Source organism: Panulirus ornatus, chromosome 3, assembly GCF_036320965.1.
Source record: "Panulirus ornatus isolate Po-2019 chromosome 3, ASM3632096v1, whole genome shotgun sequence".
Lineage (NCBI taxonomy): Eukaryota > Metazoa > Arthropoda > Malacostraca > Decapoda > Palinuridae > Panulirus > Panulirus ornatus.
The window spans coordinates 76,517,244-76,532,790 of record NC_092226.1 but is presented as its reverse complement, the minus strand read 5'-3'; the positions used below and the strand labels follow the sequence as shown (position 1 = coordinate 76,532,790).

The 15,547-nt window shown below is 38.5% G+C and overlaps 1 protein-coding gene across 1 annotated transcript in view; it reads left to right on the top strand.

Moving 5' to 3' along the window:
* The window catches only part of LOC139763918 (zwei Ig domain protein zig-8-like), a 247,546-nt gene that overhangs the window by 228,582 nt on the left and 3,417 nt on the right, over positions 1-15,547 (top strand). Inside the window, exon 6 of the mRNA XM_071690362.1 lies at positions 9,896-10,050. Within this exon, the coding sequence (XP_071546463.1) occupies positions 9,896-10,050 (155 nt within the window). The remainder of the gene's footprint in view (positions 1-9,895; positions 10,051-15,547) is intronic.

The window sequence follows — 15,547 nt, the reverse complement described above, 5'->3', positions numbered from 1 at the left end:
TCACACACTTTACCAAACTCAGTCACCAGCTTCTGCAGTTTCTCACATGTATCAGCCACCAGCGCTGTATCATCAGCGAACAACAACTGACTCACTTCCCAAGCTCTCTCATCCACAACAGACTTCATACTTGCCCCTCTTTCCAAAACTCTTGTATTCACCTCCCTAACAACCCCATCCATAAACGAATTAAACAACCATGGGGACATCACACACCCCTGCCGCAAACCTACATTCACTGAGAACCAATCACTTTCCTCTCTTCCTACACGTACACATGCCTTACATCCTCGATAAAAACTTTTCATTGCTTCTAACAACTTGCCTCCCACACCATATATTCTTAATACCTTCCACAGAGCATCTCTATCAACTCTATCATATGCCTTCTCCAGATCCATAAATGCTACATACAAATCCATTAGCTTTTCTAAGTATTTCTCACGTACATTCTTCAAAGCAAACACCTGATCCACACATCCTCTACCACTTCTGAAACCACACTGCTCTTCCCCAATCTGATGCTCTGTACATGCCTTCACCCTCTCAATCAATACCCTCCCATATGATTTACCAGGAATACTCAACAAACTTATACCTCTGTAATTTGAGCACTCACTCTTATCCCCTTTGCCTTTGTACAATGGCACTATGCACGCATTTCGCCAATCCTCAGGCACCTCACCATGAGTCATACATACATTAAATAACCTTACCAACCAGTCAACAATACAGTCACCCCCTTTTTTAATAAATTCCACTGCAAAACCATCCAAACCTGCTGCCTTGCCGGCTTTCATCTTCCGCAAAGCTTCCGCAACTCTCATATATATATATATATATATATGTATATATATATATATATATATATATATATATATATATATATCCCTGGGGATAGGGGAGAAAGAATACTTCCCACGTATTCCCTGCGTGTCGTAGAAGGCGACTAAAAGGGAAGGGAGCGGGGGGCTGGAAATCCTCCCCTCTCGTTTTTTTTTTTTTTTTTTTTTTTTTTTTTTCCAAAAGAAGGAACAGAGAAGGGGGCCAGGTGAGAATATTCCCTCAAAGGCCCAGTCCTCTGTTCTTAACGCTACCTCGCTATCGCGGGAAATGGCGAATAGTATGAAAAAAAAAATAAAAAAAAAATATATATATATATATATATATATATATATATATATATATATATATATATATATATATATATATATATATATATATATGAGAGTTGGGGTGAGAGAGTATCATTAAATTTTAGGGAGAATAAAAAGATGTTCTGGAAGGAGGTAAATAAAGTGCGTAAGACAAGGGAGCAAATGGGAACTTCAGTGAAGGGCGCAAATGGGGAGGTGATAACAAGTAGTGGTGATGTGAGAAGGAGATGGAGTGAGTATTTTGAAGGTTTGTTGAATGTGTTTGATGATAGACTGGCAGATATAGGGTGTTTTGGTCGAGGTGGTGTGCAAAGTGAGAGGGTTAGGGAAAATGATTTGGTAAACAGAGAAGAGGTAGTAAAAGCTTTGCGGAAGATGAAAGCCGGCAAGGCAGCAGGTTTGGATGGTATTGCAGTGGAATTTATTAAGAAAGGGGGTGACCGTATTATTGACTGGTTGGTAAGGATATTTAATGTATATATGACTCATGGTGAAGTGCCTGAGGATTGGCGGAATGCGTGCATAGTGCCATTGTACAAAGGCAAAGGGGATAAGAGTGAGTGCTCAAATGACAGAGGTATAAGTTTGTTGAGTATTCCTGGTAAATTATATGGGAGGGTATTGATTGCGAGGGTGAAGGCATGTACAGAGCATCAGATTGGGGAAGAGCAGTGTGGTTTCAGAAGTGGTAGAGGATGTGTGGATCAGGTGTTTGCTTTGAAGAATGTATGTGAGAAATACTTAGAAAAGCAAATGGATTTGTATGTAGCATTTATGGATCTGGAGAAGGCATATGATAGAGTTGATAGAGATGCTCTGTGGAAGGTATTAAGAATATGTGGTGTGGGAGGCAAGTTGTTAGAAGCAGTGAAAAGTTTTTATTGAGAATGTAAGGCATGTGTACGTGTAGGAAGAGAGGAAAGTGATTGGTTCTCAGTGAATGTAGGTTTGCGGCAGGGGTGTGTGATGTCTCCATGGTTGTTTAATTTGTTTATGGATGGGGTTGTTAGGCAGGTAAATGCAAGAGTTTTGGAAAGAGGGGCAAGTATGAAGTCTGTTGGGGATGAGAGAGCTTGGGAAGTGAGTCAGTTGTTGTTCGCTGATGATACAGCGCTGGTGGCTGATTCATGTGAGAAACTGCAGAAGCTGGTGACTGAGTTTGGTAAAGTGTGTGAAAGAAGAAAGTTAAGAGTAAATGTGAATAAGAGCAAGGTTATTAGGTACAGTAGGGTTGAGGGTCAAGTCAATTGGGAGGTAAGTTTGAATGGAGAAAAACTGGAGGAAGTAAAGTGTTTTAGATATCTGGGAGTGGATCTGGCAGCGGATGGAACCATGGAAGCGGAAGTGGATCATAGGGTGGGGGAGGGGGCGAAAATCCTGGGAGCCTTGAAGAATGTGTGGAAGTCGAGAACATTATCTCGGAAAGCAAAAATGGGTATGTTTGAAGGAATAGTTGTTCCAACAATGTTGTATGGTTGCTAGGCGTGGGCTATGGATAGAGTTGTGCGCAGGAGGATGGATGTGCTGGAAATAAGATGTTTGAGGACAATGTGTGGTGTGAGGTGATTTGATCGAGTAAGTAACGTAAGGGTAAGAGAGATGTGTGGAAATAAAAAGAGCGTGTTTGAGAGAGCAGAAGAGGGTGTTTTGAAATGGTTTGGGCACATGGAGAGAATGAGTGAGGAAAGATTGACCAAGAGGATATATGTGTCGGAGGTGGAGGGAACGAGGAGAAGTGGGAGACCAAATTGGAGGTGGAAAGATGGAGTGAAAAAGATTTTGTGTGATCGGGGCCTGAACATGCAGGAGGGTGAAAGGAGGGCAAGGAATAGAGTGAATTGGATCGATGTGGTATACCGGGGTTGACGTGCTGTCAGTGGATTGAATCAGGGCATGTGAAGCGTCTGGGGCAAACCATGGAAAGCTGTGTAGGTATATATATTTGGGTGTGTCGACGTATGTATATACATGTGTATGAGGGTGGGTTGGGCCATCTCTTTCGTCTGTTTCCATGAGCTACCTCGCAAACGCGGGAGACAGCGACAAAGTATAATCAAAAAAATAAAAAATATAAATATATATATATATATATATATATATATATATATATATATATTTTCTTTTTTTTCTTTTAAACTATTCGCCATTTCCCGCATTAGCGAGGTAGCGTTAAGAACAGAGGACTGGGCCTTTTTTGGAATATCCTCACTTGGCCCCCTCTGTTCCTTCTTTTGGAAAATTAAAAAAAAAACGAGAGGTTAGGATTTCCAGCCCCCACTCTCTCCCCTTTTAGTCGCCTTCTACGACACGCAGGGAATACGTGGGAAGTATTCTTAATCCCCTATCCCCAGGGATAATATATATATATATATATATATATATATATATATATATATATATATATATATATATATATATATATATATATATATGCATATATATATATATATATATATATATATATATATATATATATATATATATATATATATATATATATATATATATATATATATATATATATATATATATATATATATATATATATATATATATATGAAAAGTTTTTATCGAGGATGTAAGGCATGTGTACGTGTAGGAAGAGAGGAAAGTGATTGGTTCTCAGTGAATGTAGGTTTGCGGCAGGGGTGTGTGATGTCTCCATGGTTGTTTAATTTGTTTATGGATGGGGTTGTTAGGCAGGTAAATGCAAGAGTTTTGGAAAGAGGGGCAAGTATGAAGTCTGTTGGGGATGAGAGAGCTTGGGAAGTGAGTCAGTTGTTGTTCGCTGATGATACAGCGCTGGTGGCTGATTCATGTGAGAAACTGCAGAAGCTGGTGACTGAGTTTGGTAAAGTGTGTGAAAGAAGAAAGTTAAGAGTAAATGTGAATAAGAGCAAGGTTATTAGGTACAGTAGGGTTGAGGGTCAAGTCAATTGGGAGGTAAGTTTGAATGGAGAAAAACTGGAGGAAGTAAAGTGTTTTAGATATCTGGGAGTGGATCTGGCAGCGGATGGAACCATGGAAGCGGAAGTGGATCATAGGGTGGGGGAGGGGGCGAAAATTCTGGGAGCCTTGAAGAATGTGTGGAAGTCGAGAACATTATCTCGGAAAGCAAAAATGGGTATGTTTGAAGGAATAGTTGTTCCAACAATGTTGTATGGTTGCGAGGCGTGGGCTATGGATAGAGTTGTGCGCAGGAGGATGGATGTGCTGGAAATAAGATGTTTGAGGACAATGTGTGATGTGAGGTGATTTGATCGAGTAAGTAACGTAAGGGTAAGAGAGATGTGTGGAAATAAAAAGAGCGTGTTTGAGAGAGCAGAAGAGGGTGTTTTGAAATGGTTTGGGCACATGGAGAGAATGAGTGAGGAAAGATTGACCAAGAGGATATATGTGTCGGAGGTGGAGGGAACGAGGAGAAGTGGGAGACCAAATTGGAGGTGGAAAGATGGAGTGAAAAAGATTTTGTGTGATCGGGGCCTGAACATGCAGGAGGGTGAAAGGAGGGCAAGGAATAGAGTGAATTGGATCGATGTGGTATACCGGGGTTGACGTGCTGTCAGTGGATTGAATCAGGGCATGTGAAGCGTCTGGGGTAAACCATGGAAAGCTGTGTAGGTATATATATTTGGGTGTGTGGACGTATGTATATGCATGTGTATGAGGGTGGGTTGGGCCATCTCTTTCGTCTGTTTCCATGCGCTACCTTGTAAACGCGGGAGACAGCGACAAAGTATAATAAAAAAATAAAAAATATAAATATATATATATATATATATATATATATATATATATATATATATTTTCTTTTTTTTCTTTTAAACTATTCGCCATTTCCCGCATTAGCGAGGTAGCGTTAAGAACAGAGGACTGGGCCTTTTTTGGAATATCCTCACTTGGCCCCCTCTGTTCCTTCTTTTGGAAAATTAAAAAAAAAACGAGAGGTTAGGATTTCCAGCCCCCACTCTCTCCCCTTTTAGTCGCCTTCTACGACACGCAGGGAATACGTGGGAAGTATTCTTAATCCCCTATCCCCAGGGATAATATATATATATATATATATATATATATATATATATATATATATATATATATATATATATATATATATATATATATATATGCATATATATATATATATATATATATATATATATATATATATATATATATATATATATATATATATATATATATATATATATATATATATATATATATATATATATATATATATATATATATATATATGAAAAGTTTTTATCGAGGATGTGAGGCATGTGTACGTGTAGGAAGAGAGGAAAGTGATTGGTTCTCAGTGAATGTAGGTTTGCGGCAGGGGTTTGTGATGTCTCCATGGTTGTTTGATTTGTTTATGGATGGGGTTGTTAGGGAGGTGAATGCAAGGGCTTTGGAAAGAGGGGCAAGTATGAAGTCTGTTGGGGATGAGAGAGCTTGGGAAGTGAGTCAGTTGTTGTTCGCTGATGATACAGCGCTGGTGGCTGATTCATGTGAGAAACTGCTGAAGCTGGTGACTGAGTTTGGTAAAGTGTGTGAAAGAAGAAAGTTAAGAGTAAATGTGAATAAGAGCAAGGTTATTAGGTACAGTAGGGTTGAGGGTCAAGTCAATTGGGAGGTAAGTTTGAATGGAGGAAAACTGGAGGAAGTAAAGTGTTTTAGATATCTGGGAGTGTATCTGGCAGCGGATGGAACCATGGAAGCGGAAGTGAATCATAGGGTGGGGGAGGGGGCGAAAATTCTGGGAGCCTTGCAGAATGTGTGCAAGTCGAGAACATTATCTCGGAAAGCAAAAATGGGTATGTTTGAAGGAATAGTGGTTCCAACAATGTTGTATGGTTGCGAGGCGTGGGCTATGGATAGAGTTATGCGCAGGAGGATGGATGTGCTGGAAATGAGATGTTTGAGGACAATATGTGGTGTGAGGTGGTTTGATCGAGTAAGTAACGTAAGGGTAAGAGAGATGTGTGGAAATAAAAAGAGCGTGGTTGAGAGAGCAGAAGAGGGTGTTTTGAAATGGTTTGGGCACATGGAGAGAATGAGTGAGGAAAGATTGACCAAGATGATATATGTGTCGGAGGTGGAGGGAACGAGGAGAAGTGGGAGACCAAATTGGAGGTGGAAAGATAGAGTGAAAAAGATTTTGTGTGATCGGGGCCTGAACATGCAGGAGGGTGAAAGGAGGGCAAGGAATAGAGTGAATTGGATCGATGTGGTATACCGGGGTTGACGTGCTGTCAGTGGGTTGAATCAGGGCATGTGAAGCGTCTGGGGTAAACCATAGAAAGCTGTGTAGGTATGTATATTTGCGTGTGTGGACGTATGTATATACATGTGTATGGGGATGGGTTGGGCCATTTTCTTTCGTCTGTTTCCTTGCGCTACCTCGCAAACGCGGGAGACAGCGACAAAGCAAGAAAAAAAAAAAAAAAAATATATATATATATATATATATATATATATATATATATATATATATATATATATATATATATACATATATATATATATATATATATATATATATATATATATATATATATATATATATATATATATTTATATATATTATCCCTGGGGATAGGGGAGAAAGATTACTTCCCACGTAATCCCTGCGTGTCGTAGAAGGCGACTAAAAGGGAAGGGAGCGGGGGGCTGGAAATCCCCCTCTCTCGTTTTTCTTTTTTCTTTTTTTTTTTTCCAAAAGAAGGAACAGAGAAGGGGGTCAGGTGAGGATATTCCCTCAAAGGCCCAGTCCTCTGTTCTTAACGCTACCTCGCTATCGCGGGAAATGGCGAATAGTATGAAAGAAAAAAGAAAAATATATATATATATATATATATATATATATATATATATATATATATATATATATATATATATATATATATATATATATATATATATATATATATATATATATATATATATATATATATATATATGTGTGTGTGTGTGTGTGTGTGTGTGGAATTATATTCGAAGGCTTGGGCTGGGATGTCTAAATGTACTACATTTGTTTCAAAAATGCCTAAATGTTTTGACTGTGATTGAAATATAATTGAAGGGTATGGGTAATAGTAGTATTGGAATGTACTGGGATAAAGTCTAGGTTTATAGAGGAAACAAAAGCGAAAGAAGGGATGACACATTCGATGTTAAACGAAATGTGAGACTATGTGAAAGAGTGCTAAAGAATCTTAAGACTGATGTTGATTAGACTGAAGACATCTCTTAATAAATGGGTGATAGTTAGATCTTATTCACTTGGAAGTGTGACTACTGAAGATGAAACGAGTATATTTTGGAAGAAATTGAGTGCAAGCTCTGGCAGTTTTTGATGGGAGGACTGAAACCTGGTGTTAGGGGATCTGATTGCAAGGTTGGTTGTTATGGCAATTAATGGTATAACAAGTAGACTTGAGTTCATTGATGTGTATAAAAATCAGAACAGCTTGGCGAGCTGTGTGCTGAGCAAAGATTGGGAATATATGATATAAAAAGAAAAGATGATAACGCTTGTTTTGCTGGTACTTCTGGAGACTCGTTCGTGCATACTTGTGCTTATGCTCTTTACTGAAGGTATGTTTAGTTTTCATTGTTTGAGGATTAGACACACCTGGAGAACACCGCGAGAGAGTGTGTAGTCAACTGCTTGGTAATCCACTTGTGGTAAGTGATGTGTGGGTAACCTACGTGCATCATACACTTTAATGTTGCTTTGAATATCTGTTGGGTTGAGTACTGTGTGTATAAAACGTTCATCGTATGCTCACATTCTACCTGGACAGTTAGGGTGAACACCGATGACCATGGTATGCTGCATGGTGAATAGCTTGTGGGTGAGTGTTGCATGACAACTTCCTGGTATCACGAACCTTCATATTGCTGACTTTTTGTCACAAAAAGACAAGTGTAATTGTAATTCAACTGTAGCTAAAGAAGAGAAGTGAAGATGATGTGTATTTCTTTTTTCCAAGACTTTAGACAAGTTGTCTACACTTAGCAGGCTTTGCTTGACTTAAAAGGGCTCATAGATCTTTTTGTAAAGATGCGGACGTAAGCAGGATGGCTATATGAGCAAAACGTAAATTGTTTGTTATCATATATACTTTATCACACTGCTGCGACTTATCAAACTAATGGACAACACCAGGTGATCTTAAGGCCACCAAGTTGATGCAATAAAAATCCATGGAGTTCGGCTGACTGTATGTAGCACGTTCCTCATCTTTACAAGACTTTGATGCTAATTCCAGATACTTCCCTCTCAGCATGCAGTGTAGGAATAACGCCACAAACACAGATCACATACTCAAATGTGTGCCTCCATTCACACACGGGTTCTGGAACACCTTTGATTATGTACAGGAAGACTTACTATTAGGATTGCCATATATCATTCTTGTCGTGAAGTTGCTGTGGCCCTCAGGTGTGTCTGTCTTGAATTATGAAGTATAGCAAGCTCTTCAGATGTCGTTTAAATATTTATGTAACTATATCCTTTCATCATTTGGAAATATCCAAGAGCCACACTAATCTATTATCAAATATACCATGAATTACTTTTCTAAAGTTTGTGAATAATTTAAACAATTGTTTTCCACATCTGCTGCTTAATGATCCAAAAAAATACGAGAAAAGAAATGCCCAATTTTCACTTGCTGCTTATCGTTTGGTGGGGTCAGGTTAAAGACATATCTAATACTCTTAGGACTTGTTTAGAAATTTTGTATTCTTTATTTCTTGTTTTTCTACTATTCGGTTTCCTACAAGAGGCTTACTTGTATAATTATTTGATGAAGAGAGATAAATGGACATGTGCTTATGGCTTATTATGCATCCTTAAGCAGTGTTCTGGTGTTCCTTTAAACTTCTGGATATGATTTTTTCCTCCATTCAGCACCTTTAACAGAACAATACTTTCGTGTTTTATCCTCAAAAATGTCTCTATGTGACTTTGATTTCAAGACATTTCCTGTTGCTATTTCCAGAATCAGAGGAATTCCAGTTCACAAAAAATTTCACTTTTCTATGTATTCTTATCCATAAGATGTTAAGAATCTTTTTTTAATAATATTCACCTTCTTTGCCATTTCTTTTCTTTGATAATCATTGCATGTAGTATCTGACAAATTACTGTCCATTGTGCTTCTTAGGTTACAGAACAAAAAGTAACTCGAAATCTGCAAACTTACTTGTTGTTGTTGTTGTTGTAGTGTGAGGATGTTAAAGCCCTGGTAATGGTTATACGTAAAACACATTCATCCAGTTTAGAAATTATGACGGTCAAACTTTTAGTACTTCAAAATACATGTCTGACCATAAGCTTGTCTAGTTCATTAATTGATGATAGTTACTTTACGTAGTTATTTGTGTTACATTCTAGGTTTTTAACTATGTAAAAAAAAATTGCTGTACTATGTGTCTGATGGGAGGAGAAACAAAATAATTAGTTAGTTTAATGTAATTAAATTTTCTCCTGCTTTGAATAAGTGCTTTGAACGCTTATCAGAAAAATCTTGTAAACAGTGGAACACTCCAAGCTGGAGGTTTTCCTAGATCAAGCCACGCTGTTAAAGTACAGACAGGACAAGTAAATTATTTTTGCCTAAGTTTACTATCATGTGAGTCAGCTGTGGTCCTGGTGTGTAACTGGTACGTCACATAATAAGAGAGAGATCGAGGAACACAACTGGTACTGTATCCCTCCACAGAGGCGGTGTCGGAGATCACTGGCGGCCCTGACATGTATGCTCAAGAAGGCAGTGATGTGACGTTGATGTGTCGCCTTAGGAACTACACTGAACCTCCTACCTATGTCTTCTGGTACCATGGAGACCAAATGATCAACTACGATGCTGATAGACAGGTGAGTCTCGTGGCAGTAAGGGAAAGGGGAGCATACAGAACACGTGATTCAGCTACGATGCTGTTAAACAAGTAGCTGTGGCAAAAGAAAATACACTAACCTAACCCACCGATAGATTAAACATCATTAAAACGACATACCATTATAGTACAAGTTTGTGCATCCGACAATGAGAGTCCGCGCAACGTACGGTTTGGTAATATATTCCACTATATCACACGTCAGTATAAATGACTTCAATAAAATAAAAGTCAGCAACAACAACTACGAAAATGGAACTGATACGACATACACCAGTTCACTTAACACAACACACAACACAGGTTGCTGATAGACAACACACACTAGAACAACTCAAGTCGAAATACATTAGCAAACTGATAATTGCTCTATCACGCACACCAAAACGAAAAAGAAGCAAGAAAACAAATGTGATGCAAGCATACCAACACAAACTGTTAAGACGGTGTGATTGCATTCAAGACAGGACAATTCAGGAGCACTTTTAGAAACCTTTTTAATCATGTGGAAGATATATATGATATTTCCGGTACTGGTATAGGGAAACTTTTGTAGCTAGATATTTCTGAAAGGCTCAGCGGAAAAAGGACGTTTGTGATTAAGCTCTCGAGGTCATAGATCATAGGTCATTATCCACTCATCGTGGACATTTCTTAGTTGTGTGAAGAAACTAAAATCTCAATGGATGTTGACGTAATTATATATCAGGAATTATAAGAATATAATCTTCGATAATTCTATTAATGAACAAGGTCTTTACATTAGCAATCTGGGGCTGAAGAGTTTCAAATTGTTACCGTGACCAGGTCTTTAATTAGATCAAGGACGATAATCTTTGTCGACAGTCTGAAAAGTCTCATGGCTTATTTTTGCCAAAAACTTTGTTCTTTTTCTAGAAAGTCTTACTTTAGATCATCTTAAATCGATTAAGAACGAAAAGTTGAGAGAAATGCGTTCATTGTCCAACGTTTATATGATAAGTAAAAGGTCGTTTTGAGATTTAATGGTTGTGTTCTTTAGTTTCAAGTCAGTGCCACAATAACAAAGGAAAATATATAGCCTAATATATCTTGAAGAAAGAAACGTGGCTTTGTTGTCCTCTCAAGAGGGCTTCCTGAGGTCACCTGCTGGCAATAATGAAGCGGAAGACTGTAACATATGAGATGTTGTCAACCGCAGTTATGGAATCGTCTAACCACAACATATTCACCCGTAAATGACCACAATATATTCACTCGTATCTAACCATAATATATTCACCCCTATCTAACCACAACATATTCACCCATAAATGACCACAATATATTCACCCGTTTCTAACCACAATATATTCACCCATAAATAACCACAGTGGTTCCAACAATGTTGTATGGTTGCGAGGCGTGGGCTATGGATAGAGTTGTGCGCAGGAGGATGGATGTGCTGGAAATGAGATGTTTGAGGACAATGTGTGGTGTGAGGTGGTTTGATCGAGTAAGTAATGTAAGGGTAAAAGAGATGTGTGGAAATAAAAAGAGCGTGGTTGAGAGAGCAGAAGAGGGTGTTTTGAAATGGTTTGGGCACATGGAGAGAATGAGTGAGGAAAGATTGACCAAGAGGATATATGTGTCGGAGGTGGAGGGAACGAGGTGAAGTGGGAGACCAAATTGGAGGTGGAAAGATGGAGTGAAAAAGATTTTGTGTGAACGGGGCCTGAACATGCAGGAGGGTGAAAGGCGGGCAAGGAATAGAGTGAATTGGATCGATGTGGTAAACCGGGGTTGACGTGCTGTCAGTGGATTGAATCAGGGCATGTGAAGCGTCTGGGGTAAACCATGGAAAGTTGTGTGGGGCCTGGATGTGGAAAGGGAGATGTGGTTTCGGGCATTATTGCGTGGCAGCTAGAGACTGAGTGTGAACGAATGGGGCCTTTGTTGTCTTTTCCTAGTGCTACCTCGCACACATGAGGGGGGAGGGGGATGGTATTCCATGTGTGGCGAGGTGGCGATGGGAGTGAATGGGGGCAGACAGTGTGAATTGTGTGCATGGGTATATATGTATGTGTCTGTGTATGTATATATATGTGTACATTGAGATGTATAGGTATGCATATTTGCGTGTGTGGACGTGTGTGTGTGTATACATTGTGTATGGGGATGTGTTGGGCCATTTCTTTCGTCTGTCTCCTTGCGCTACCTCGCAAACGCGGGAGACAGCGACAAAGCAAAATGAATAATAAATAAAATAACCACAACATACCCATAAATAACCATAACAGGTTCACTCGTAAATAACCACAATATACTCACCCGTAAATAACCAGAACATATTCAGCTGTAAATTACCTGAACATATTCACCTGTAAATAACCACAACATACACATACATAACCTCATCATAACCATTCCTGCACGACTCACCAACCCCTGCTAACCTCTCCGGTGCCACCCATGTATGACCGTGTGTGCTTGAGAATTTAAGTTAGAATGACCTCCCGGCGCTGCCTGGGGTAGCCGTATTATCTACATCAAGATAAACCAGAATAAGTGCAATTATTTGATATATGCATGATTGATAACAAAAAGTTGCATAATTAATTAGCAAAGCTATAATAAGAAAGTGACAAACAATGATCAATTATACAGTAAACAATAGATTACTATAAATATGTTATCAATAATACACTGGTAAACGATAACAAACAAAGGCTGGGAAACCAGTCCAGCCAATGACAGAAAATAAACAGGCGTGAGAATTAAAGGACAATTATGATCTTAGTGGTTTTCAGGAGAAAATGAAGGATACTATATCAGAGGCAATGATATCTGCAGTTACGTACTTTGAAGTAAAAAGAGAATACATTTCCTGATGAGAGATTATCACAGGTGGACACAAACAATATCGATGACATCCGATAATAATAATACCGAAAAATGTAAATATAATCATATATCATATATGAAACCGAGAACTAGAATGGTTATGACATGCGTCGTTTTCAGTGTCATCTGGAAGATCAGTAATCTTGGAAAGGCAATAAGGGTAGGGAAGATTAGATAATTACTATCCATAGCAGCGAGAAATTTTCAAATTAGAAAATCCAGATGACTCAAGTCCGTGAGGTGAAATCACCAAAGCTTTTGAACAAAATTCTGAAATAGATTTTTGACTAAATATTACTTACTGAGAATATTCTTGGATACAACGTATGTAATTGCATTGTTTTATTGTACAAAAGTAAAATGTATTGGCTGACGGTGAACATGAATGGGTTCGACAAATCTAGAAATGGTAAATGAGTTTTGCTCAGTGATATGTGAAAGTTTGCAAAAGTGAAATAAGAAAACACAACCCTTCATTATGTACTAATGCCAGCAGCTGTATATATATCTTTTGGCGTTGGTAACAAAGCTACTCTGATCGAGGGAACTCTGTTATGTAAAAGTTCACCAGAATAAGGAGAGCAGGTGTGGTGTCAAATTCTACAACAGATAAATTTTCCAAAACTGGGAATGATCTGATAAGGTAAGAGGATTACGTGAAATCCGATTTGAAAGAGATATGAACAATGTTCAGAAGAAGTAAACGAAGGTTATGCACAATGATCAAGTTTGAGAGTGAAAAAGTACAAAAGCCAAAGCCAGAACGAGATCAGATATCATTAAAGAGATGAGTAAGTTTAGATGCGGCTTCCAGTGGATATCAGGGCAACAGTGAAGGGAACTGGCGGGAGGGGGTACTAGAGTTTGAGCATTGTAACAGACCATTACTGGTAGGGTGATATACGCTACAGTTTTTCACTTTTAAATGCTCTAGAATTTATAGACAGCAGCAAGAACTAAGTTGTTGAATTCTAAACAAAAAAATCCAGAGAGAGCTCCCTTGGAATAGTAAGTCGAAAAATCATATTATTTGAAAGCTAGAGCCAAACGCTTTCCGGATTCAACTGTTATGGAATCAACTGAGACGAATAAATTGTGTAGCCTGAACAGCGAGGAGAGAATTTACTCAAGAAATCGAGAAAGATCCTTTGGTAAGGTCGTGAAGGAATATGTTATTATTACAACATGGATACAAGTACATCTAAGATTCCATTATGAGATGCACATTAGACGCCCGTCTGCAAATATTCTGAGAATCTTTCGGTCTGCACAGCCGCTAACCCTGTTACTACACTGGACGAGCTTTGCTGTTCCGTCTAGGATGAGTATGATAAACACGACTTAAATCTCGAGGAACGACAAACAAAGGGACAAGAAGCAGGCAAACCTGGCGTGTTTTCGCTAATGTTTGAAGCATAAACTTTACACCGAGCTAAACCATTGTCGAGAGAGGATTTGTTGTTCGGGAGTTTCTTCAGGAGAAGTTAAGAAAGCCACATCCTTGAGATATCTTAAGACGTCAAAATAACTCCTAAGTCGCCATTCTTTGGTGATCATCAGTACTTAAAATATAAGGTTCAGGGAAATCATTGAAGTCTAGGTTGGGAGCAGACATTATTTGGGGTTTAAGATGTGCAAGAGAAGTAAAAAAGGAGGAAGAAATTTTCACAACATCGCTGTTAAGGAAAGGTCATTGCTCACGTGGCTGTCTCCCTACATAGACTATATAAAGCCAGACATGCACCAGAGATCCAAGACTTGTGGCAGGCACCCACGCAGACAGCTCACGAGAGCAATGGTTACACTGGTATAATGTTTACCGCTCAATGATACTAGACTGAGCCGTTATATTACTTATGATCATCGATATGTACCAGGTATGATCGTTTGCAGTTCTGGTCACCTTACGTGAGTTCGGGAAAAATGCATGATAACATATAGCACGTGAAAATATACAACACACGAGAGAATACAGCACAAGAAAGTATGTACTATATTTAGCACATGATCTTTTTCATGAACTATTACATCTAAATTCTTTATATCTATATGACACAGTTACAGTTCTTTTAAATGAAAAGGTAATTTCATTCCACTTCAAGAAATGTGCATTAAAATTCACTTATACTATTAAAGATCTTGAGACAAGTTAAATGTTGGTACTCGTTGTATATAAAATGTTACTCTTCCCCATTGTTCGTTTCACAACTGTTATAGTCTGTGGCTTGTATCTTGTCTCTCAAGATATATTCTGAATTTTATCTTCGTCATATCAAAACGTATCCTTGGATAATAACCTATGGTAAATTTTTCTCTCTTTTTGTCTTTAAATAGAATAGATAACATCTCTCTGGGGCCAGTATGGTTCCTGGTCATCTGGGTCACTGTTCAAATTATCCCAGGTAGATTGAGTAAACCCTTGATCGTCTCCTGCGTCTTTCCATTTCATTAAGCTTCACGTCACACCAAAGCACGCCATCTGCCCCACCGAGAATATGCTACTGTAATGAAATCTTCTCTGGCCACGAACGTGACATCTGGCTTTAGTAATATTGTCTCGCCGGTTATTATGGACTGAGAAAATCGTACATGCAAAGTTATAATTGGAGGGACTA